The 23,325-nt window shown below is 41.9% G+C and overlaps 1 protein-coding gene across 7 annotated transcripts in view; it reads left to right on the top strand.

Moving 5' to 3' along the window:
- Positions 1-23,325, top strand: part of LOC113016737 (plakophilin-4-like) — a 78,558-nt gene that overhangs the window by 36,501 nt on the left and 18,732 nt on the right. For all 7 annotated transcript variants that reach the window (XM_026159808.1, XM_026159804.1, XM_026159805.1 and 4 more), the window contains 5 exons: positions 1,011-1,515; positions 12,407-12,577; positions 13,320-13,521; positions 14,197-14,329; positions 21,343-21,556. In XM_026159808.1, the coding sequence (XP_026015593.1) occupies positions 1,011-1,515; positions 12,407-12,577; positions 13,320-13,521; positions 14,197-14,329; positions 21,343-21,556 (1,225 nt within the window). The remainder of the gene's footprint in view (positions 1-1,010; positions 1,516-12,406; positions 12,578-13,319; positions 13,522-14,196; positions 14,330-21,342; positions 21,557-23,325) is intronic.

The following is a 23,325-nucleotide window of genomic DNA, read 5'->3' as shown; positions in this document are numbered from 1 at the left end:
AGGCTCAAACATTATCAGCTCCTTTCTTTGTGGCTAATAATTATACGCACTTAGAATGAAAGTAGGAGTAGGAATGACAGATAATGGTGAGCCTGTTTGAATTTTCTCCTGATTTATTCCAAACCCAGCAGCCTCACTGGATGGGCTTACATGTCTCCGCTCTTAATTTCCCTTCGAGGCGTTCGAGGCTGCGATGGATTAAGGCGGCACAGATCGGCATCCAGTTGGCTGAGTCTGTAATTAGGAGACATTCTATATTTCATAAATGAGGAGAAGAAGAAAAAAGGGAAAATGTTTGTCACCATAAATCAGGAAAATTCTGTCAAGTCTTCCCTAAAAAGTGACGCTCAGTCTGAAGTGTAATGAATTAGGACGTTTTCCCAGAGGCAAGCACGTTCAGCTTCTTGGACAAATGGAAAAGATAACGATGCTCTTCATCAGACGTGATGAAGTGCGCTGTCTGAGAGTGTGGCATTACTCCTAATTGGCGAGTATATTTGCAAATGGGAGACGCGCAGTGTGCAGAATTTAATGTTCATTTGTCAGGTATTTATTTAGGAAACCAAAATGCTGAAGTGATTAATTGTCAACACTGTTACGGGTATTATACTTGACATTTTTAGTCACAGAGGAGCAAAGAATCAAGTGAATGTTAATTAGAAATGAATAAAATGCCATTAAATGTCATTTAATAATGATGCAGGCAGGCAGGACTACTGGAATATTTATTTAATTTCAATTATCCAAAATAAGAATACGGATTTTCAGTGTTTTTAATTGTTTCGTTTCTCTGCACCCTTCCAAGCACATCACTGAACATGATGCACATTTTAAACAGCACATGAGGGCAATTTAATGGTTTTTGCACAAACGTAATGACCTGTGAGATGCAAAGGGCACTTTAGGAAGGTGTAATAAAAATTCATGCCTCATTATCAGATGAATAAAATGTCACACTCTACTCTCTGGAAGGGTAAACTGTAATATTTCTTCTCCTCTTGGTTTCCCAGGCCTCCAGCCGGGTGTTACGGAGGATGGCCTCCCTCCCCTCCAGGAGCCAGTCTCCTGGCTGCGGCACCGCCGGCACAGTCTCACCTTCCCGCATCTCCCTGCGAACATCCCAAGGCAGCACGTATGACTCGCCCATCCTGTCTGAGCCCAAACCGCTGGCCGCTGTTTTCCAAGGCACTACCATGCCGCCCTCCTGCCCGTCGCCGACCTCCCCGACTGAGAGCACCCAGGGTAGAGGGGGTGGTGCAGGTGGAATTGTAGGAGGAGTTGGACTAGGAGGAGGCGAAAGAGGAGGAGGAGGAGGAAGTGGAGGACGTCTGGGGTCCTCCCTTTCCTTGATCGAGGGGAGGGGTTCAATGGGGTCACCGCTGCGCTCAGGAATGACGGCGGTGCCGCAGCACTACGGCTCCACCCTCCCCAGGCAGAGCCAGCCGCTGGCGTACGGCACCGATCCATACGGCCTGTACCAGAGGAGCGCTCTGCCCCGCCCAGACAGCCTCATAGGTCAGTGTGACACCCAGCTAATAACGGTCATGCTCATCGGTACCTGAGGAAATCAGTCCCCAGAAAAAGGATGAGATTGTCAACAGTCTTTCTAATGTGCCTCCACCTTAAAAACAGATTATTAGCTTTCCTGATGAGATTTAGATGCAGCGAGTTGTCACAGATTAGCTTTAAGACTTGAGACAGGAGAAAACGATCGACTCTAAAGTTCAGCGATTACATGTTTTATCTTGCTTGTTTTATCCACATAAAGGTGATAATGTTACAGAGGGTTATCTGTCTGCAGACAGCAGTCTCCACTCATTTCTAGGATTAAATCAACTCATCAGAGTCTGTTTCCTGAGCTGCCAGATGCATCACTTTGTCTCGTTTCCCTTCTTAGAGTGTACGTACCTCAAACTGCCAAAAAGCAACAAGATTTTCTATTTTTGAAGCTGTTCTAAGCAGTATTTATAGTCATATATTAAAACATTAGCTCCATTCTTACCTTTATTTACATTTTCCATTTGCTCCCTAAAATCAGAAATATTTATAGCAGACGTACACATTGCATTCAACAGCTTTTTAAGGTTTCTACCAGTGTAGTTGTTTCTGCAAAAACTACAACTGTTATCTTAGCAGTTCTGGTTTTTGAATTAGCAGGCTAATAAATGTATCATATTAGCCTCCTGTAGCCATTAGCCGTTTTACAAAAATAACAGCTTGAAAAATAATCAGAGACGTTTTGAAAAAAGGAAATAACTACTACTGTTTCAACATTTCAGCCGGTAATTATCTAATTATGTCACAAACTGCAGATTGAAGCCCGCTAAATCATTATTTAAAGACTTCTAAACAGCGTTAACTATGATTCAGTGCTTATTTGCTGATTTGGTTTTAACTTTTTGGATGGTTTTTAAATCTTTCTATTCTTTTTCTTTTTGTTCACCCAGGTCCTGGCAATCAGGACAATCAAGATATTATAAAAAGCAAAAAAAATCAGAGCGTATAATGTAAAACATAACTGGTCCACTTGCAGTTAAGTCTGTGTGACTTCACAGAACAACTTGGAAACAAAGGGCTCTTTCATGCGTCAGCAAATCCAATCCCAACTAAAAGAAATATGGTTTTAAAATAAAGCCAATTATTAAAAAGCATGATCTAGATCAAAGTCCTTCTTTTCAGTTTCAGTTCTCAGAGGGAAACTAGGTCAAATAAGGCATTAAATTCGTAGTCTTAAATTCGACATAGTAAAACCATCACAACCAGTAAATGTTCATGAATAGCTTGATTCTCTTTCAGAGCTGCAGAGGCTGATAAAAATCTCAGGTGTGAAACTGTGTAAACAAACCTCTGGGATCACTGCAGCCTACGGTCTGATATTGCATTCCAAACGTACTGAGTGGAAAGGCGCAGCTTCTCCTTTCCTCCATCTCTTGAGTCAGTAATGTAGCCGGTAGAGAGGTCAGTCTCTGGCCTGGAGGGCTGCTGGAGAAACGTTAAGTTTCCCTTGAGAAAATGGCTGCACTGCAGCGGGAGGCGGACTGATTGTGCGCTCTCCTCGCTGTAAATAAACAAAGCCACGCTCCACAGCCTCGACACCATTTCCTCTGTTGATTTAATAACCTTTCCTTGGTCTGGGGAAAGTTGACTGAGCAGCGCTGATTTAATATTGTAGCACACAACATTTGTGCTCTCTGCAGATGTTTCCTGCGTCTTTGTCAAGCGTCCAGAATCATTAATCGAAGCTCACGTTGAACAAAATAAGTTTGAGGCAAAGTGCAAGCTCGGCAGGTGATGTTATCTCCTATCCAGGCTTGGGGAGCTCATTTCATGTTTTGTTTTTTTTGTTTTTTCTTCAGTCAAATTATCTTCCGGCACTGGCAGATAATGCTGCTGGGTTAGATAAAATTTTATTTGATCCACGCTAGTATGAAAAATAAGGAGTGCAATGTCGTCTGGGAAGGATCTCACTTGTAGCAGGTAGTTCTGAAGTCTTTTAATTTTAATCTTGTTGGCGGCTGTGATTGATGTGCGGCAGGTTAAAGGAAAACAAGCCAGAGACAGAGCCAATGCTTAAAAAACACACTGCGCACGATCGCAGGGCTTCCATTTTCTCTCTCATGTGCCGTTCAGCAAAATGATGGCTGAGCGAGGAAACCGCGTTAGTATCAATGGGTCTGAATATGAAGCAGAAGAAAGAAGCAGCAAGGGGTTGCAGTGCAGCAGGTCGACAGTGATTTATATTGCATGTAACACTCATAGAGGAGTGTTTGACCAGAAGGCTGCTGGATGCTAAGAACCTTGACTTCTGCTTGTTATGAACTGTGGTCTCACCACCATCAGTCTGCACATGCCCAGTGGGAGCATATCTAGCAGGGGGCTTGTGCAAGAAAAATTTTGGAGAGCAGTCCATACCTGATTTAAATTTTGCCCATATCAGTTTCAAGTTCACCTTGTCCTGCACATCTGGACCATTTTCAGTTCCACTGCTATTTTTAGATGGTTTTTTTTTTTTTTTTTAGATGTCCTGTTATACTTGCGCCTGTTACACTTTGACAGCAAGCATTAACGTCTTCATTAGAACATAAAAAACAGGGCATGAGCTGAGCTGAAACAAACAATCAAAAACTAGGAATTTTGGGGAGATGTGGAACAAGGAAAAGATATTACTTCGTGGGAGGATGCAACAAAGGACAAGTTAATACAGACACAATAGATAGACACAGGGTGATTAGGGAAGTGGAGACACAGGAGAACTAAATCACAGGAGAAAAGACAAAGGAAGAGAAAACTAAAAGCAAAGCACCAAGAACACTGACTCTCAAAGTAAAACAGCAAGTGTGATAACAGGAAATGCAGAAACACAAATTAACTAACAGTGAGTTCCTGAGAAAATCTGAATTTCCAAGTTCCCATTGTGAAACGCGGAAAGTCCCTCTACCTCAGATTTCCCACTCAGAAAGACGAAGCAGCCACAGCAACCCCGAGTTAACAATGCAAGATGGTGCCACTGAATATAAACAGAGGTAAAACTTAAACTTTTATCCTGTAACGTCACTGTTGTTCATTTATGTTTCACTCAATAAGCTATATGCAGAGCACTGACCAGGCTCTAGTCATGAATGTGTTTAAGTGCAAAAGAATATATATATTGTGCTCTACTGCTAGTGATACCTGAATGGTTCTACCTTGCTAAGGAACCAAATCAAATCCTGTTTTTCCTCACTTTTTCAAGAGCACGCTAACTCCCAACATCTGAGTTCTGAGGTATCTGTAACGCAGCATAAACATGGGAGCCTAGACACGAGAGGATTAAACAATGAGGGAGGAATAAACTCTAAAGCAACCAGGAGCAAGTAGCAGCACTAAATACACCAAAACATACATGAAGTAAATGTAAACCATTTACAAACCACAGTCCAAATAGATGATTCAAATAAACTAAACAAAAACACTGGACCCAGTGTATCTGCTGTGGGCACTGGATATGCAATGTTTGTCACAATCGAGATTCTTAAACTTGACTTTTGTTTTTGGCCAAACCTGCAGGGAGGCAAATGCGGCAAATGGTCCAAATAGCAACCGATGATTATGTTGGTATCTGCAAAAAAACCTCACAATGGTGTGCACGACAGTGTAGATATTTTACTTCAGACAACTCATAATGTTACAGCCGAAGTCCATCCATGACGATGATGTCAGGAGTACAGGCTCCTGGTATTGCTTCTCAGCTGACATCCTAACCCTTTAACTCTTTCCCCCTTAAATGTCTACTAGAAGTAACCCGTGTTTCTCTTTTCTAAACTGAGTGGTTTCCATATTTCAGGCACAAAAGAACAAACTTTCCAGAACAAAACGACTGCGTGTGCGTTAGAAGTTAGTGACGGTGATCTCTGCCTATACAGCTTACCAGGGCTACCCTTGAAAAATCCTGGAACCTGTTCTAATCTTTATTGATTTATACTGAGATGTCAAAACTAGTCATTGACGGTACAGGGGAGGTCGTCACATGCAGTCTTTATGGGGGTTTGGAATCGGGTTCAATGAAAACTGCTTATTTGTAGCTGCTGAACCAGCTCTCATCACCATTTGTGATCCTCTATAGAGAATTCAGGTCATTTGGAAACAGAGCTTGATGTTTGATCACACCTCATATCTTAGCAGCTATTACTGCTACTATTCCCGTTACCAGTTTTTACACATACGCACAGAGAAGCCCACTCAGATTCAGACTCTCACCTGGTTTTATTGTCATCACAGATTTTCAAAAGTAAGAAGTTGGTGAAAATGTTTTAGCAGATCACAATTAATAAGACACCATATTTTAGATATATGCAAATGCAAAAATATAAGAACATACGTCTGGCAATTAATTAATTAATAAACAGTCATACTTTGTCCAGGAAAATAGCTCATGTGAGTTCTTACAGGCCTGGAACAGGTTGCGGTTAAGGTTGTGAGCGCCTTTGATGAACCGTTGGCTGGGCAGTGCATCAGTGCTCGTACATCTTCTGGAAGAAAGGAAACTCACTTCCCATAATAGGCTCTGCCTCCCTCACCACTCTCTTTGTGATGATTTAAGATACTGTGGTTATAGATGGATGGACATGGTCACATGATACTTAGGAGTCCAAAGTATGCCAAGAAAGTATCCCCCACACATTACACCACCAGCAGAACTGCCGATATAAGGGAGGACAAATCCACACTTCTAGGTTGTTCCATCTGAATGTTGCAGGAGGATTTGAGACTCAAGTTGTAACTTCACTTTCTTCACAGGAGTGGCACCTAGAGTGGTCTTTGTGCCTCTGTAGCCCAAGGTTCGGGATTTTGTGCATTTAAAGATGCTTCTCTGCAGACCTTGGTTATAATAAGTGGTTTTCCGAGTCACTATTGTCATCAGCATGAAGCAGTCTGCCCATTGTCCTCTGATCTCTGGCATCAGCAAGGCGTGTTCACCTAGAGAACTGCTGCTTACTGGATATTTTCTCCTTTTCAGACCAGCCTATGTAAACGCTAGAGATGGTTGTGTGGGAAAATCCCAGTAGGTCAGCAGTTTCTATAACACTCTGACCTATAACCATGCCACGCTCAAAGTCACTTGGATCACCTTTCTGCTCAGTTTGAACTTGTAAGGCTGGGAAGTCTACATAACAGATTTGAGCTTGTTAAATGTGGGCCTGGAAAGAAGCTGAAACTAAACTGAACCATTTCTAGGTGGATAGAAAGATGACGCTTCTACCTTTGTTTCATCATCTCAAGCTGCTCTGATGTCTGGCAGCTCACCGTGTATTTATATATTTTTAAGCAGTGAGTACTTTTCAGTGTGAGTACACACCACAGAGCCTTTGTTAGAACTAACTACAGTCCACTCTTGAGTCACCGCAGCTCCGCTCCAGCTCGGTCTCACCTAACGAGAGACTGGCGAACACACGGGCCTCCAGGTGAGTTCAGTTTGTCTAATGAGGTGCTAGGAGTGGATTTGCAGTCAGGGTGAGTTTGCAAGTCTGTCATTCATGCATGCCGCCGTGATTATTTTTATTATTAATTATAGCTCAGTGTGTCAGTTTTGACGTCTTCATTGTGCTTATTCTGAAAATGAGATAAAATGGAGAACAGAAGTTGGCCCGTTTGCCTGATAAATAACCTGCTTGTGTTTAATATGTCATTTAGTGGGAACCTTTAAAAATAGAGTAAAACTGGTGAAATGTCAACACATTTAGTGCCACTAAACATTTCCTTTTGTTTTATGCGAACTGTGGGAACTGTGAAGCTTTGAGGGATGAAATTAGTTTGACCACTCATCAAAATTAGCAGCTACTGTCAGTCTACAGAGTTAATAACAACGCTAAGTGGATGATGAGAAGCTGACTGACTTTCTGTTGAGAGCCAACCTTTTGACTTTGTGCCTCTCCGATTGGTTGAGACAGCCGAGGCTGGCTGAGAAACTTGAGAAGGGATTATTTCTGTACTGCTGCCAGGCTGTTCAATGAGCCTGGCTTACAGCTGCCTTTGAGGCGTCTTTGGAGCACATTTCAGACCCAAAAGTGGCTTTGAACTAGACGTGTTTGACTCTGTCGCCAGGGCCGTGGTGATGTTGAAGGACATGAGCTTTGTATTCTGGAAACGTTAGGACGCATCCGCTCCTTGCCTGTTAACTGGTTATCGACAGCTTCCTCCCTGCACGAGGCCGGTGGAGGATTTACTGTCGGAGAAGCGCTGCTGATGCTGCAGCAGCGACACAGATTTATGCCTCGTCCTGCCCTCTGCCACTTTACTAAGCCGCTCCCACTGACCCATATAGGGGAGTTTCTATCACAAAGCCCCATGGAGCATCAGCATGTGATTATCAGCTGACTGCACTGGAAGGCTTTATTGTACTAGTCTTCATATGTTTTCTTCTGCACTGTTTTTGTGTGCATCAGCTCAAGCATATGTGTCAAGAATATGAATATGCATTTGTGCATCTTGTGTGTCGTGCTATTGTTGTGTTTGTGCATGTGTGAAAACAGGATGGAAGGATTTCTTGTGCGTTATGTCTGTGTGTGGGTAGGAGGCAGAATCAGTGGACTAAATAAAATGCCTTCTATTCTCTAGCTGACTGGTTTTCATCCTGCAGTGCTGCTAAGTGGCCTAATACGTCGCCTAAGTCCTTATTCCCGGTTATCCTGCAGATCCAGCGTAATCCCAGATTACACGAGTGAGATAAGCAATAGATGGATATACAAGATTAGGCTATTACTGATCAGTGAAACTCGTGGCTTAGGTACTGAAACCCGGTGTGCCTCCAAAACACGAATGCAACTGCAAGATGAGCTGGTTTTTTGTTTGTTTTTTGTGGAAATAATTTTTTCAATAAGCGCTGTCATTATTATGCTTCAGATTTTTAAGTTTTGGTCTTCCCAGATCTCTTTTTGATTGAAAACAGAAAAATAGATACAGGAAGGATCTGTTTTCATGTAACAAGGATTGATCCGCAATGTCTGATTTAGCATAATTAGCTAAAAGTCATACATGGACAGATATCTAAAGACAGCAGATGAAATAGTGTAAAACCATATATGGATAATGTAAATGTGTAAATTGTTCAAATAGATACTAAATGTAATAGGTAGGTAGGTAAATGGCTGATATTGTAGAAATTTGTAGTAACTTAAAAATGTGGTTTAAAGCCGTGAATAAGCATTTTAGCTAAAATTATTGGGTAAGTGGCTGAAATTGGGTTTAGAAGTAGCATAAAAATGTATAAAATTGTTTAAAATGATTGGATAAATGATTTTAAAAGCTCAACGTAAAAGATTGTTTGAAATGGTAATTAAGTTGTCGATAGATGGCTGAAATTTTAGTGAATTAGAAATTTTGTGCTAAATGCATGTAAAGACAACAAAACACTAAATGTAAAGCTGCAGGCTTTTCATTTAAAGATACTCCAATATTCCTTACCTCACATCATCTCATGTCTCATTTTATTTATTCAAAATGACTTCTGCGTTATTCTTGCGTTGCCAGTGCAGACTTCTCCCTTGCAACATCGTCACCATTTTCTCTGCTTCTCCTGGAATTGGATGTATTTGTCCTAAATTAGAGAGATGAGAGCATGGTGGTATGCAGGATGCACAAGCCTGTGGGTTCAGTGTGACAAAGTGGGTGAGAAGACCATTTGTCTACATTCTTAGTTAACATTCTTGTTTTGATTTAACCATATTTCACATGTAATCTGCAATAGGCAAACATCTACTATCCCGGGTTTGTTTATGTTCTGCACTTTTACAGATTATATAATATAACATCTTGGTTTAAATCAATTCATGCAAGTTTGTTAAGTTAACATGTTATTTATTTCAACTGTTAATTTGTATTGTTTGAACTTACCTTTACCTACCTGTCTTCCAGAAGCAAAAGGAGGAAATGTAGTTCTACTTCCTGCTTTATACCTTCTGGGTTCATCTGAGGTCACAGGAAGAGACCAAGGGCAGGAGGGGAAGAATTCTTATAATTTAATAAAGTTGATTTTAAAGGGTTTATAAAGAAATAGATTTAATGTTGTGATATGTATTGATTACACCAGAGTTTATGTTGCCAGTCAAGAGGAGTAGTAGAGGATGAATATAATCATGTTCATCTCACCTACCTACTGAATGGAATAGTCCAGAGGAGAAAGTGTTTGATTAAGGGGACTATTTAAGCAGACGAACTCAGGTGTTTCAGAAGAAGGGTTCAGGTCAGTGTAGCTGTGTGCAGTTTGACCTTAATTTCCATTGATTTAAGTTCAGTTATGTTTATTTGAATTGAGTTTATTATAGAGTTGAGTTTCTTATTTGTTTCTTTGTAAATATTCTTGGGCCACAGAATGGTGAATAAATCACTTGCTACACTGGACAGCATCAGTCTCCTGCACTTCTTTGACCGCTTAAGTCGAGTCCTACCACATTCAGATTCAGTCTGATTCACACATATACAGCTGTGGTAAGAATAAAATAGGTAGGTGTGCACGTTTAATTAATCTGATGGTAATTTTGGGTACAGATGTATTTTTTTGTGAAAGATAAGAACACTTCTACTAAAATATTAGTGAATGAATCCCAGTTATCCCAGGCCTAGCGGCAAATCTGCAACAAGATGGTTAAAAAAAGAAAAAAAAACATCCTTGAGCTGTTACTACATTACTTTAAGATGTGGCAGCTGAAGAAGGCTTCACAAGCTGCTGAATCAAGTTTCCACGGGACTGGAGACTTTAAAGGTTTTAGATTAGTGTGTGAAAGTGTGTCTCAGAGTGCTTAAATGGTTGGGATATCGAAAAGTAGTCTGAGTAACTGACAGAAACGGCTGTAAACCGCTGACACCAGTTTACTAGCTTAAACCTTAATGGATAAAAAGATAAATCCGGTTTCAGAGAAATTGTTATATTATTCACCAGATAAGCGGGTTGAGGACGAAATTATTCAGATTCTATTTTGGTTTCTAGTTATAACAATGCAAACCAGCCTTGACATTGACAGTTTAGCTGTAATAAATTATACACAGGACACAGTCGTCTTTATATTATTAATAGTGTAGTAATCTCCAGTTTAGGAGCCGCTGCAGTGCTCGATGTTTGATAAAAGCCTTTGCGAACCCCTTGAAACCTGATTCTGTGTCGTTCTAGCACATTTCATACATTTGGTAGCTTTAGCATCCTCTAACCTGAAGGTCACACTCTTTATGGGCCATTGAAGAGCCCTCGAGTACGACCCCGAGGTCCAGATTGAACAGGGCTTTTTTTTCATTTTTTCATTTTCTTTCAGAAATACATCCAGCCATGTGAGATCAGAGCGCCCATCTCTTTCACTAGGACATTTATGTAAATTGAGAGAGGCAAACTGCAGAAGTAAATGGCTCCTTCATCACCAGCTTTAAGTGCAAATTGTGTGCTTCAGCTGTTGGACTGATCCGCCGAGGCTGCCCCCCTCATGCCCTAAAGCTTCTTTATAATTGGAGCACTCTTTGAACTGATCTGCTCTGAGATTGGAGGATGGAAAAACCCTCTGCTTTACTTGTTTGACTTGCTGGTGTCTGAGCCTACAGCACGGTTTGAATGACCAGAGTCTTCATGCATTTTATAGGCGCAACAACAGTTTCTGGTGACTTAAAATACAGAGTATTGAACAGTATGGATTGGCACGGTCTCACAAGTTGATGACAAGCATGCGAGCCAGATAATGAGGCGATTTCATGTGTGACCATGATAGGCTGGTGTCATGCAGCTCTGGGCTTCTTTTTTCTTTCTTAGATATTAGACATTGTGTTTTCTTGCACATTTTTCAGTATTTCTGCACACAGTACATGTGAAGTAGCTCAAGTGACATGAGTACCTTGAGGTGTACCATCAGAACATGGTACACTGAGGCCATAAAGAGTCAGCAACAACACTCAGGTAGACTGTGGTGATTAAACGATGCTCAGTTTGTATTAAGTGTGCCAAGAAAATATCCCCCACACAATTACCCCACTAGCAGCCTGAACCCTTCATAGAAGGCAGGATGCTTTACTGCTTTTTACACCAAATTGTGACGCTACCATCCAAATGTTGCAGCAGAAATTGAAAATCATCAGACTGGGCAGTATTTTTACAATCATCTACTATCCAGTTTTGGTGAGCCAGTGTGAATCCTCAGTTTGCTGTGCTCCATGCGGTCTTCTGTTGCTGTAGAACAGGGGTGTCCAACTCCAGTCCTCGAGAGCTACTGTCCTGCAGCTGTTAGATGCATCCTTGTTCCGACAGAATAGCTTATTACTGGGCCTTTGCCAAACTTGATGGCATGCTGAAGTGGTAATCCAACCCTTTGATTCAACTGTGTTGAAGTCGGGATGCATCTAAAAGCTGCAGGAAAGTAGCTCTCGAGGACTGGAGTTGGACACACCTGGTGTAGAAGATGCTCTTCTGCATATCTTGGTTGTATCGAGTGGTTATTTGAGTTACTGTTGCCTTCAGTATGAAGCAGTCTGGTCATCGTCCTCTGAGCTCTGACGTCAACAAGAGATTTTCTCCCAGAGAACTGCTTCTCGCCGGATGTTTTGTTTGTTGTAAACTTTAGAGATGGTTGTGTGGTGGAAATCCCAGTAAGTCAGCAGTTACTGAAATATTCAGACCAACCATCGTACCACATTCAAAGTTGCTTAAATCACCTTTATTCACCATAAAGGGTGACTTGACCATATTTGCATGCCTAAATAAGTTGCTGCCATATGATTGGCTGAGAAGACTTTGGCATTAATGAACAGTTGTACCTAACAAAGTTGCCGGTAACACTATTAGGATGTCTCCTCATCCTCTGTGAGTGTAGTATGGAGGAGGCCACCTCAGTAAACATTTTTATGTTTACTGTGGTGTAAATAACGTTTATTTAAAAGCTTAATTGTCTACTTGCAGGGCTCCACAGCTCATACGCCGGTCACAGCGGGCAAATTGATCCAGAGCTGAGGGCGGCGTTGTCTCCAGACTGCCACATGACGCCTGTTTTCGACGAGCGCTCCTTCCACAGCCCCCTGTACCACAGCCCCACCCACGACCCACAGGGCTCCCTCTACAGGACAAACACAGGTACTGCACATCAGCAGAAGTTTGACTTGTTTATAAGGAAATATTTCTGCTAGCTGCATGTGACAGTTGGTTATTTAAATAAAATTAACAAATTTTATGTCCTAATAAATCAAATTTATGTTTTACTGTGAATTATCAATACATTTCAGCACTAAATCTAACTGGAAATCAAAAGGAAGTAAATGCTAACTGCCCCAGAAAATCTGTATCATATCTGTAGCAGTGCTGGTGGTGGTATTGGGTTGTGGTAGCAGTCTTTTTGAAATGAGAGAGTTACTCAGACGACCCAGTTTTTATTTTTTCTTGTTTCCCCAGGTTGAGATGGAGCTCAGTTTCACATCTGGTTAGAAATTATTCCTTTAAAATCTGTGGCGGAAATCGTGGTTTACAGGCACAGGAACTGTTATTACTATCGCTCCCCGAGGTCAAACTTTAATTAGGCTGAAACCTTTCATGTACTCGGCAGCTTCTTAATTGAAGTCTTTGCTGAATGATTTAAGGCTGAAAGCTCTGTAGAGTTTGATAGTGGAGGATCTAAGGAGCCATTTTAGTTTTGTTTAGTCAAGATTTAAACAGGTTTGGCCTGAGACTCGTCTCCCTGCCTGCTGAAGCACTTAATGTAGAATATTACTTTCTCTTTTATGTGACCTTGGAGGCATTTTGACGATGTAAACTGCCTCCAGAAACACATCCTTGATCGCGAATGAAAGAAAGCACAGATTAAATTTCCTAATTTTCTTAGGAATGGGGACTCTCCCTCGGACCACAAGCCATTGCAACACGCTGCCGTACCAAAGAAGCAGCTATGGGCTGAGCTCTGCAGCTGTATACGTCGACTCCTTCAGGGTTCCCGGCGAGCCCGTCTACTCACACAGGCACTCTGGACTGGTGGACCAGGTGGTCACCCGAACCCCGTCCATCGAGAGCATCCACAAGGACCCCAGGTACTCAAAGTCTCCAACCACCAGTTCTTCTCAGTACAATACAGTTTAATTAGCATGTATACTGGTGTATTAATGTGAGAGAGCTTGCCACAGTCTTTATTTTGGGGGGGTTTAGGCTGTCTCTGTGTTGTCTGCAGGCCTCTGTTGGGGCCTCGCCATCTGCTGCAGGACTTCTTTTTCATCTCTTGGCCGTAGATTTTTTGTTTTTGGAGTCTGGCTGTTTGAGCTCACTGAATTAATTTGGCCCCCGTTTTTGCTGATGATGAGCAATATAAACACACAAATCACTCAAACTTTTACACAGTGATGTAGGTGGTCACAGAGTGGGTATTCAATTTATTCAAATTCTGTTACTTGACAAAGAGTGTTTATTTTTTACAAAATTGCTAAAACCCATAGTAGATGCTTGCAATATACGTGGGAATGTCTTCAGCACCATCCAATGCTCTGCTCAGTCATCCTAGTTTGTTTGCTTATTTGCTGATTTACTTGTTAAATATCAGGCAATCAAAAGGATAAATCCTCTGAAAATAGAAAATAGCTAAACATTAAAAAAAATGTCAGAAGTGTTATAATGAATCCAAGATGCTACAAAACAGCACAAATAAACCAAAAATGGCTGAGCGTAGAAGGTGAGCCACCCTTATGGAGACTTTTCTCTCTGTTTCCCATCAGGGAGTTTGCTTGGCGTGACCCCGAGCTGCCCGAGGTCATCCACATGCTGCAGCATCACTTCCCCTCTGTCCAAGCCAACGCCGCCGCCTACCTGCAGCACCTGTGCTACGGAGACAACAGGGTCAAGGTGGAGGTAAGGGGATGATACATGCTGGGCAGTCTGTCTGGGTAAAAATAACCAGACAAACGTCACAGATATGACTCAGTCGCTGCTGCCGTGTCTAAAGGTTTCAAAAACAGCTGTGCTGAGACCTAATTAATGTTGATCCTGTCCAAAAAACATCAGGAAGAACCCATTAAGAGTTCCAGTCGGGGACAGGACAAGCTATTTAAACAGGATTAAAGGGATTTCATTGTATACGGTGCAGAAAGAATTATATCTTAATCCGTTGAAATACTAGCAAGTCTAATCACCCGTTAATTTTAAAACATCAATTTAATAGAGTAAAAGCTGGTTCCAGTTTGCAAACATGAACACTGGTGCTTTTCTCTGCACAGTGATCCACACCTTTTATGCTGCACATCGACATTATTAAAGTTAGCAAAACAGAACACTCTAAAACTAAAAGAGGTAAAATAAAACTAAGTGTTCCCCAGAAGTGCCAGCAGAATGAGCATGTTTAGTAAGACTGACATTCCTATATGACAGTGACAGGCAGCTGTCTCAAAAAGTGTTTGGATTATCCAGAGTGCAGTTTTTAAGGGGAGGGTTAGAGGAGATGCATCTACAGGACAAACAGTCAAATCAGAAACTGACTTTCAGCGGTCTTCATCCCTTGACAGCAGAGGTGACACTGTTGTTGGGCGGGGGGGGGGGGGATCAGGAAACATCTGTTCAAAATCCCACAGTTATGAAGTGCACAGTTTGCTTTCTTTGCAAGTAATGGTGCAGCTGCTGGGACGGGCTGATAGAGAGGAACAGACACTCTCTTGAGTGGAAGAGTGAAAGGATCCTGCCTAACCTGACGGCCCTTCTCTGCATCATTCAGTTAGAACTTCTGCTTCACTGCTGTAAAATATGTTAGTCGTGTCATTATCACATATTTATAAACTCTAAACCTCAGTCAGATCAGTCTGCTGCTGATCTCAGTAATTGTAACGCCTCCTTCCCTGTGCAGGGAAGTACTGATGTGGGTGAAAAGCAGTATAACAATAAATATGCTAACAGGCTTCAGAGGATAGGCACACAGGATAGTGTGTCATGAACATTCTGGTTCATGACACACTCCCCACAACATGAATGGTTTTCTCTCATCTTTTATAGGTTTTCTTTGTTTGTTTATTCATTTTTTCACTAGTTTTGCATTTACCAGCATCAGGGTCACTATTGGTACTGTAGCATGGGGAGATACCTGGACCCTACAGAGGCTGCACAGGTAGGCCGACTTCCTGGTGGAGTCATGGCATTGCCAGGTTTGCTGTGTCTTCCAGCACAGTCTAAAGAGCATGGAGGAGACAGGCAGTTACAGGGCCGTACAATGCCCTTAATCCATCAGCTGGACCAGCATCTGCTCCCTTGTGTAAGGAGGAACAGGAGCACTGGCAGAGATACAAAATGACCTGCAGCAGGCCGCTGGTGAGTATGTCTCTGACCAAACAATCAGAAACAGACTTCATGAGGGTGGCCTGAAGGTCTGACATGCTCTTATGGGCCCTGTGCTAACTGCTTGGCACCGTGGAGCCCAATTGGCATTTACCATAGAATGCCAGAGTTGGTAGGTTCACTACTGGTGACCTGTGCTTTTCACAGATGAGAGCAAGTTCACACGGCGCACATGCGACAGATGTGAAAGGGTCTGGAGAACCTGTGAAGAACGTTATGCTGCCTGTAACATCGTTCAGCATGACCGGTTTGGTGGTGGGTCAGTGATGGTCTGGGGAGGCATATTAATGGAGGGACCTACAGACATCTACAGACTAGGCAACGGCACCCTGACTGCCATTAGGTATCGGGATGACGTTCTTAGACCGACTGTCAGGAGTGCTATGCTGGTGCAGTGGGTTCTGGGTTCCTCCTGGTGCATGACCAAGCCCGGCCTCATACCACATAAGGGTTTGCAGGCAGTTCCTGTGGGATGAAGAAACTGGCTGTTACACTCACCTGACCTAAATCCAAAAGAACACCTTTTGATCTTTGGTCCATTCAGTCCCCTCAGACTGTCCATGAGGTCAGTGGTGCCCTGCTTCCAGGTCTGGGCGAAGAACCCCCAGGACACCATCTATGTGGTCAGGCATGCATACAAACTACTGAGTACCATCTTGAACTGCTGCCATGAAATTTCATCAAAATAGAGTACCCTGCCACATCATCTTTTCATTTTGAGGTATCTTTAAATTCACCCATTAAACGATGAGGCATCCTTTCCCTCCTGACACATTGCCCAGCTCGTACCACTATAGATATCCAGCATGATTTTTTTTTTCCCATTCATATCCGATGTGTTTTCAGTGCATTCATGAAATTTTTTGAGCGTTGTATATACAGAGAAATGAGCATCAGATGTAAGATAACTGCATCTCCCACAGGAGATAATCATCCTTGATCAGGCAATCAGACATCAACACAAATCAAGACAAATCCCTAAAAGGGCACACAGATCTCTGAATAAATAAATAACAATAAATAAGAAATAAACGTGAAAATTAAGCAAATTAAAATGTTTTGATATTTTCAGTCTTTTTTGATACTTCAGACATTTCTGGATTTCTCTTAGTCTCAACCATCTGAGTCCACCTTCAGTGGCTCTTTTGCTCTGACTCCTGTTTCTCCCTTTGTATGCCTGTGTCGTCTCTGAGTGTATTCTCAGCTTACAGGAATCAAAATCTTGTTTTATTTCTTCCTCTTTTTCTTTTTTCTTTTCTTTTCTTTTCTTTTTTTTTTTTTGATGCCTGCTGCCAAATTTGGAGCCAAAGCGCCATCTGCTCCAACAAAACTTTAAGTGACGTCGGTGCCAAATGTGCCGGCGCTCCGACGCGCGCTCGCTCTCTTTCTTTGCTCGGCTTCCCGTGCATTAAATGACGCCAACAGGACGGCGCGGCTCCGCGTGAGAGCCATTTTAGTGCCTTTGGGTTTGTTTGGTGATGAGCTTTTAATTAGCCTTTGGAGCAGCCTGGACACAAGCCTGCTCATTTAGCCAGAAACAAATGTTTTCAATGACGGTTTGAACGCGGAGTCGGAGAGAATCGGGGAGCGCATGCAGCTCTCCTGAGATGGGGTTTATTTCGAGATGACAAGAGAAAGTTCTGAGCACAGCACAGAGAAGCGTCTGCAGCTTTGTGTCCTGGTTCCCTTCCAAACTATTTCAGAAACTCATCGGCACATAAAATCAGTGCTTTTGTCTTTAAAATGTTTTTTTTTTTTGGGTTTTTTTGTTTGTAAGAACACATCTTAAAACTCAAAGTTGTCATAATGTGCTTCAAAAGTTATTTTTCTATTGCTCTTTCATTTTCAAAAACTTTCTATAGTTTGACCGTCATCTGTGTTTGCTTAGTTAAATCCAGGTTCAGTCTCGGACGGGTTAAATGTAACCATCAAAATCACCTTCAAACATTTGCACAGGTCCAAAGAAACTGCATGGATGGTTACCAAATAGATCTAAAACTGCTGCTCATTCATCCTGACAGTTGTTTGATTCCTTTGAATTCATTTAACGACTGATACGTCCGTCTTTTACGTGTGTTTTTAATCTCTCCTCCTGTGAGCATGCCACACTAACGGTGACCTTGTGCGTATGCAAACAGTTAAAGTCTGAAACTAATGCGCAACCGTGACAGTTATCCCGTTATGTGTGTAAGACATAAATCTGAAACTCATCCAGGAGGCACAGAAAACGCTTTTATTTCCCATTTCTGCCTTCTGATTGAATTTCTTTTCTCTAATATGAAGCTGAGGAGGGGAAAGCTCTGTGATTATTCAGCGTTCTGTCTTCAGCCAGCAGCACCCGATCAGAAAGCACAAACTGATGAAGAGTGACTTATTACAAGCCTGAAAACCAGTGTTTCTACTCCATTTGCTTCCACCTTGAAGTAACGGTTCCCTCCAAAATCAGATATGCATATTTTATCTTCTGGCGTGTAGTACTTTTTATCCCAACCATTCAGACAATTTTTAAAGAACTGGGTGATATCTGGAAAGAGAGATTGAAGATGAGTTGTTTAAATGTGCTTTTTAGGTAGAAAGACAAATCTCTACACCTGATCTGCCCCGAACTGGTTAACCAATCTACATCTGTAAACAGCATAAGAGATCAGAGCTTCTGATCTTGTTCTTTTTAATTACCTTTTCAAAGATATGTCCATACAAAGGCTCAAGTGTCAAAGTCCAAAATCAAGTTTTGTTATGGACTCATGATTCTTCTACCGCTTAGTTTCAAGTTTAGTTCTTCCGAGTGTCTCTGAGGTTATGTCTGGTTCTTGTTTGATATTGTTAGTTTCCTTTTGTGTCTTTGTTTTTGTCTCTGTGTCTTGTCCTCAGGGTCTCCCGTGGAAGTTAGCCTTGTCTCCATGTTTATTTACCTTTGTCTCCCCAGTTGTGTCCCTGCTCTTTCAGTTTGGTATTGGTTCAAACAGTGGCGGTCCTAGCACCCCCCCCCCCCCCCACACACACACACACACACACAAAACATATTATGGATTGTACATTAACATAAAGCTTGTTGGAGCCATACTGAATTTCACCAGAGAAACACACACATACATGAAGAGAGAGAGATTCTGCATTGTATGCAAACGGCTACCAAACAGCCATCATAATTCTCCACACGATGAGAACAGGACAAATCAAGAATTGACAATGACTAATATTGTGCTGAACACGCGCTCTTTTCTACTCTGGAATATTCTCATCAATTTTCTTGATATTTATTTATAATCACCTCTGTTAATCCTTGATATATATAACTGAGTGATCTGTATATATTAGTGCTATTTCTTAAATGTGTGAAATCTGTAACATAATGTATTGTTTGGAGTTTAGTCTGTTACTGTTACTATTTTTACCATTTCTTCTTGGAGAAACTGTAACTCACATAATTTCCTTAGGGATTAATAAAGTATTCTGATTCTGATTGTTTCAGGATGACCTGCCATTATCCAATGACACGTCTGCTTATCTGTATCTTTTGCTCGTTTCTCCTCCTCCTCTTTTCTCATTTTTATAAACGGAGCACCTGATGGCTTTGAACTTTTCTTGTCCATCTTCCATTGGTTTTAATTTTGCACTCCAGTATGAACACCCATCCCCCAACTCGAGGATCGCGACAACATAACCTAACACACCTCCACCTTAGTTCACAGATTCACTTTGTCGAGGGTGCATTTCTGGGATTTCCCAGGATTCAAATCATGAATACATGATGGGCCTGGATTTACAACATTATAAATGAAATGTGCTCTACTTGGAGGCAGCAGGCCCCCTCACCTTTCGATGTGTTGTGTGTGTGAGACTTTAAATCATCAAACTGTAAATTATAAATTTTAAATTGTTATTGATCCCTTTACCCGAGTCCTAAAGTGTATATTTATTTTCTTACTCTTCTTATATTTATTGTTTGTTTACTTGTACTGCTGTAACTGGAGCCTCGTCGTCTCGTCTCTCTATATACTGGACTGTATGTAGCGGAGATGACAATAAAATGGTAAATGGCCTGTATTTGTATAGTGCTTTACACATCCAGTCATCCACCCATTCACACACACATTCACACATAAAGTTTACTTTGACTTCAGCACAGCAGCGAGCAGGTGCACTGAGGGCTCTCGCGCTCACTTTTCACATATAGAATTTTGAAAAAACATCAGTGCAAATTATAAGTCTGTATCATGATGTCTGGTGTTTTCCTGGTTGTTGGTTTGTTTTTATTTTGTGTTATTTTGCGAGTTGGTTATTAGATGCTGCGCCAGCCAGCCAGAGAATCCCCCGCCGCCCCGCCCTCTCCTCCCTGTGCCGCAAGCAGCAGGCGCACCTCGCAAACGGAGGGCGCCCTTACTCCCAGCAAATGGGCGATAGAAAACCAATCGGTGCCTACGACTTTCCCAATATGCCCTGGCATGATGTCGGGGCAGCATGAGTACGAGTAATTTTTTTTTTTTTTTTTTTTTTTTGCCGATGCCCGTGATGCCGCCCCCGGCAACTTTCCGTGTCGCCCGTATCAAAAACCACTACTGGGTTCAAATATGAAAGGTACCCAGCTGTATTGATCATCACTTTGTAGCTGATGATTGGTCACCAATGAACCATCCAGGCTGAATGGTCCACTTGAATATATTTGCCACACCCCTCATATGTCAGTCAATGCTATCCTTCACTCTAATTGGTAGTCTCTTCAGTTGCTCCCTTCGAAGCTGAAAGGTGGGTGGCTGTGGTTCAGGTGGGGAAGCGAGTTGTCGACCTGTCATGAAGGTCGTTGAATCAGTCTCCCGGCTCCACTATCTGTGCATCTTTGCCCCTCAGATGAACCCATCAGAGTGTCTGTGTAAATGTTTGATAAAGTGTTTTGGTGTAGATAAAAGCACTTTTTCAATGTTTGTGTGATTAGGTGAATGAGGCTTGTATTAGAAAGTGCTTTGAGTGGTCAAGTTGAGTATAAAGGCGATATGTAAGCACCAGACCATTTACCGAAAGTTTAACTTTGTGTCACCAGCAGTCATTTCACCTGTTTTTGCTAAATGCTTTTGACTTTCTGTCTGTGGTGAGACAGTCCTCTGTGGATGGAAAGTAAATCATACTGTGTCATATTGAGAGAATAAAAAGTGTGTTGTACAGCTCTCCTCAGGCCCTTTCATATGATATATTACTCCATATCGTTTATTGAAATGTTTTAGCGAACCTTGGTACTTTTCACCCAAGGCCTAGTATACTGTTGTGAAGTTTGAAGACCTTGCATAAAAACTTGTGTTTTTTCTCATTTTTAACAGTTGGTGTGACCTTGACCCTAATTTTCACCAAAATTAAATCAGCTCGAGCTGATATTGGTATCTACCATCACATAAAATTTGAAATTGATATAGAGAAATCCGTGGACGCTTGACTACAACAAACAGAGAAACAAATATAACTGATTAGGGGTACTGCCACAAGAGGCAGACACAAGCTCTGCACTGCAGTTTAAATTGACGTTATTAAGCGTAACGGCTCCTCTTCTGCAGGTTTGTCACCTGGGAGGGATCCAGCACCTGGTGGACCTCCTGGATCATAAGGTGGCCGAGGTTCAGAAAAGCGCCTGCGGGGCCCTGAGGAACCTGGTGTACGGCAAGGCCACCGACGACAACAAGGTGACGCTGAGGAACTGCGGTGGCGTGCCTGCCCTGCTCCGCCTCTTCCGGAAAACAACTGACAATGAAGTCCGTGAACTGGTCACCGGTACGTCCCGATAGCCTTGACTTGCCAACCTAATCTGCTCATTTACAGCTTCTCCCCTTTTGACCCAACTTTCTCCTGATTGGCTGCTTCTCATCAAAAACAGAAGGTTTGTATAGCAGGTGGTGGGGCTTCTTTGCCTGAGACGACCATATTAGGGTTATCCCCTCTCAGTGATGTCATACAGAGCCAAGAGTAGAAAAGCTGTGTAAAAGTGAGTGTTTAGAGCAACCTGAAGCCTGAACTCACAGGGATTACGTTGAACCTCAATTGTGAAAAAGTGGTGACACTGTTTAAAATGTAAGTAAACAGAGGAAACAATCATTTGTAGATCTCGTTAATTAAATGTAATGATTGGTGGGGGGTTTTTAATAATGCAAATAATGCTTAAAGCTAAAGTTATTCCCGAACTGTGTTCAAGTGTTTTTCTCAGTGTGATTTGGGAGATTTTTGTCATTTTACTGTGGAAAAAAAAAAAAGGATTTAAATGAAGATGTATTTATGGTGTTGGGGTTAAATTGTGGAATGATGTTTATGGGCATAAAAATGTGCAATCAAATATATTTTTGAGGGTTACATGTCAGAAAATTGTAGCTCTTTTGTTTGTTAAGGTTATTTTTTTCCTACTTAGAAGGTACGGTACCTTAAATGATAAGAATATAGGCCAGGCATAAAACTAGCAGGTGTCATGTATTAACATTAGAATAAATGGGAACAGTAGGAATGTGTGTGACCCTATCCTTGTCCTTAATGCCTACTACTGCCCAGAAACTACACGGGGTACCTTTAATTATTTATAAAAGCAGAGAAAAATCTAGAAAACTGGATTTAACTAATGAAAACATTAATCATCTGTATGTTTCCAAGCTTTAAATTTTTATATTCACATTCAAATATTCATAATTGCTAGAGACAGTCATTTAAAGTAAGTGCAGAGGTTTAAGAGAGTATAGCCGAACATCTTTAAACTGTATTTCTAGATTCTGGTTGATTTCTCCGACTCATAAATCCTGTCGTTCCGATAAGGACTGGTTCTAACAGTCTCTAAACTCAGATGCCTTTTTATTCCTGAATGGGTGAAATAAGCTAACACTATGGTCCACATCGACAAAAAAAGGCTCAGAATAATAGCTTGACACGATAAAGTCTGGTGTGTGTGGGTGTTCGCCTGCCAGCGTGGTCCGTTGACTTCCCGGTTGGTTGGCCGGCCGACTGGCCGCCTTGCTGGCTGAGCATCGGTCTGCGGTGCCGTCTGACTGCCTGGCAGTGTTTTAATCTGTGTATCGGCTGTTCTGTGGGAGGTGTGAGCGGCAGCGGCTTAAACACTCGGCGCACAGCGCTGAGCAGATCTCGGCACAGTCCTCGGGACAGATGCTAAGATAATGTGCTTTGGAAACAGGACTCTGCAGCCACACCACACATACTGTTTGAAGGCAGCAGATAAGAAGCTGCTAGACACGCTTCACAAACCACAGAGGAGACTCTTCTGTCTGGTGAAATGCTTCAGAAATGTTCTATTTTTAGCTCGGGTTGGGACTCTGATTATTAAAGGTGCACTTTGTTCTTTGGTAGCTGCTTAAATTTGATCTTCCACACCCCAAAACAAATTGCACTTAATAACATTCAGGAACAAAGCTGCATATTTAAAAATAAAACACTTGTTTTTACTGAACTCAAAGCTTTTTTCCCATTATTACTCTTTTATACTTCGTTTATGGAGGATATTTTTACGTGAAGCCTTGGACATGGTTGGCAGTTGTATTCAATATAAA

Source organism: Astatotilapia calliptera, chromosome 23, assembly GCF_900246225.1.
Source record: "Astatotilapia calliptera chromosome 23, fAstCal1.2, whole genome shotgun sequence".
In the NCBI taxonomy this organism is placed as follows: domain Eukaryota; kingdom Metazoa; phylum Chordata; class Actinopteri; order Cichliformes; family Cichlidae; genus Astatotilapia; species Astatotilapia calliptera.
Note: the sequence above shows the minus strand (reverse complement) of the source record. Positions and strands in the feature narration are given on the sequence as shown.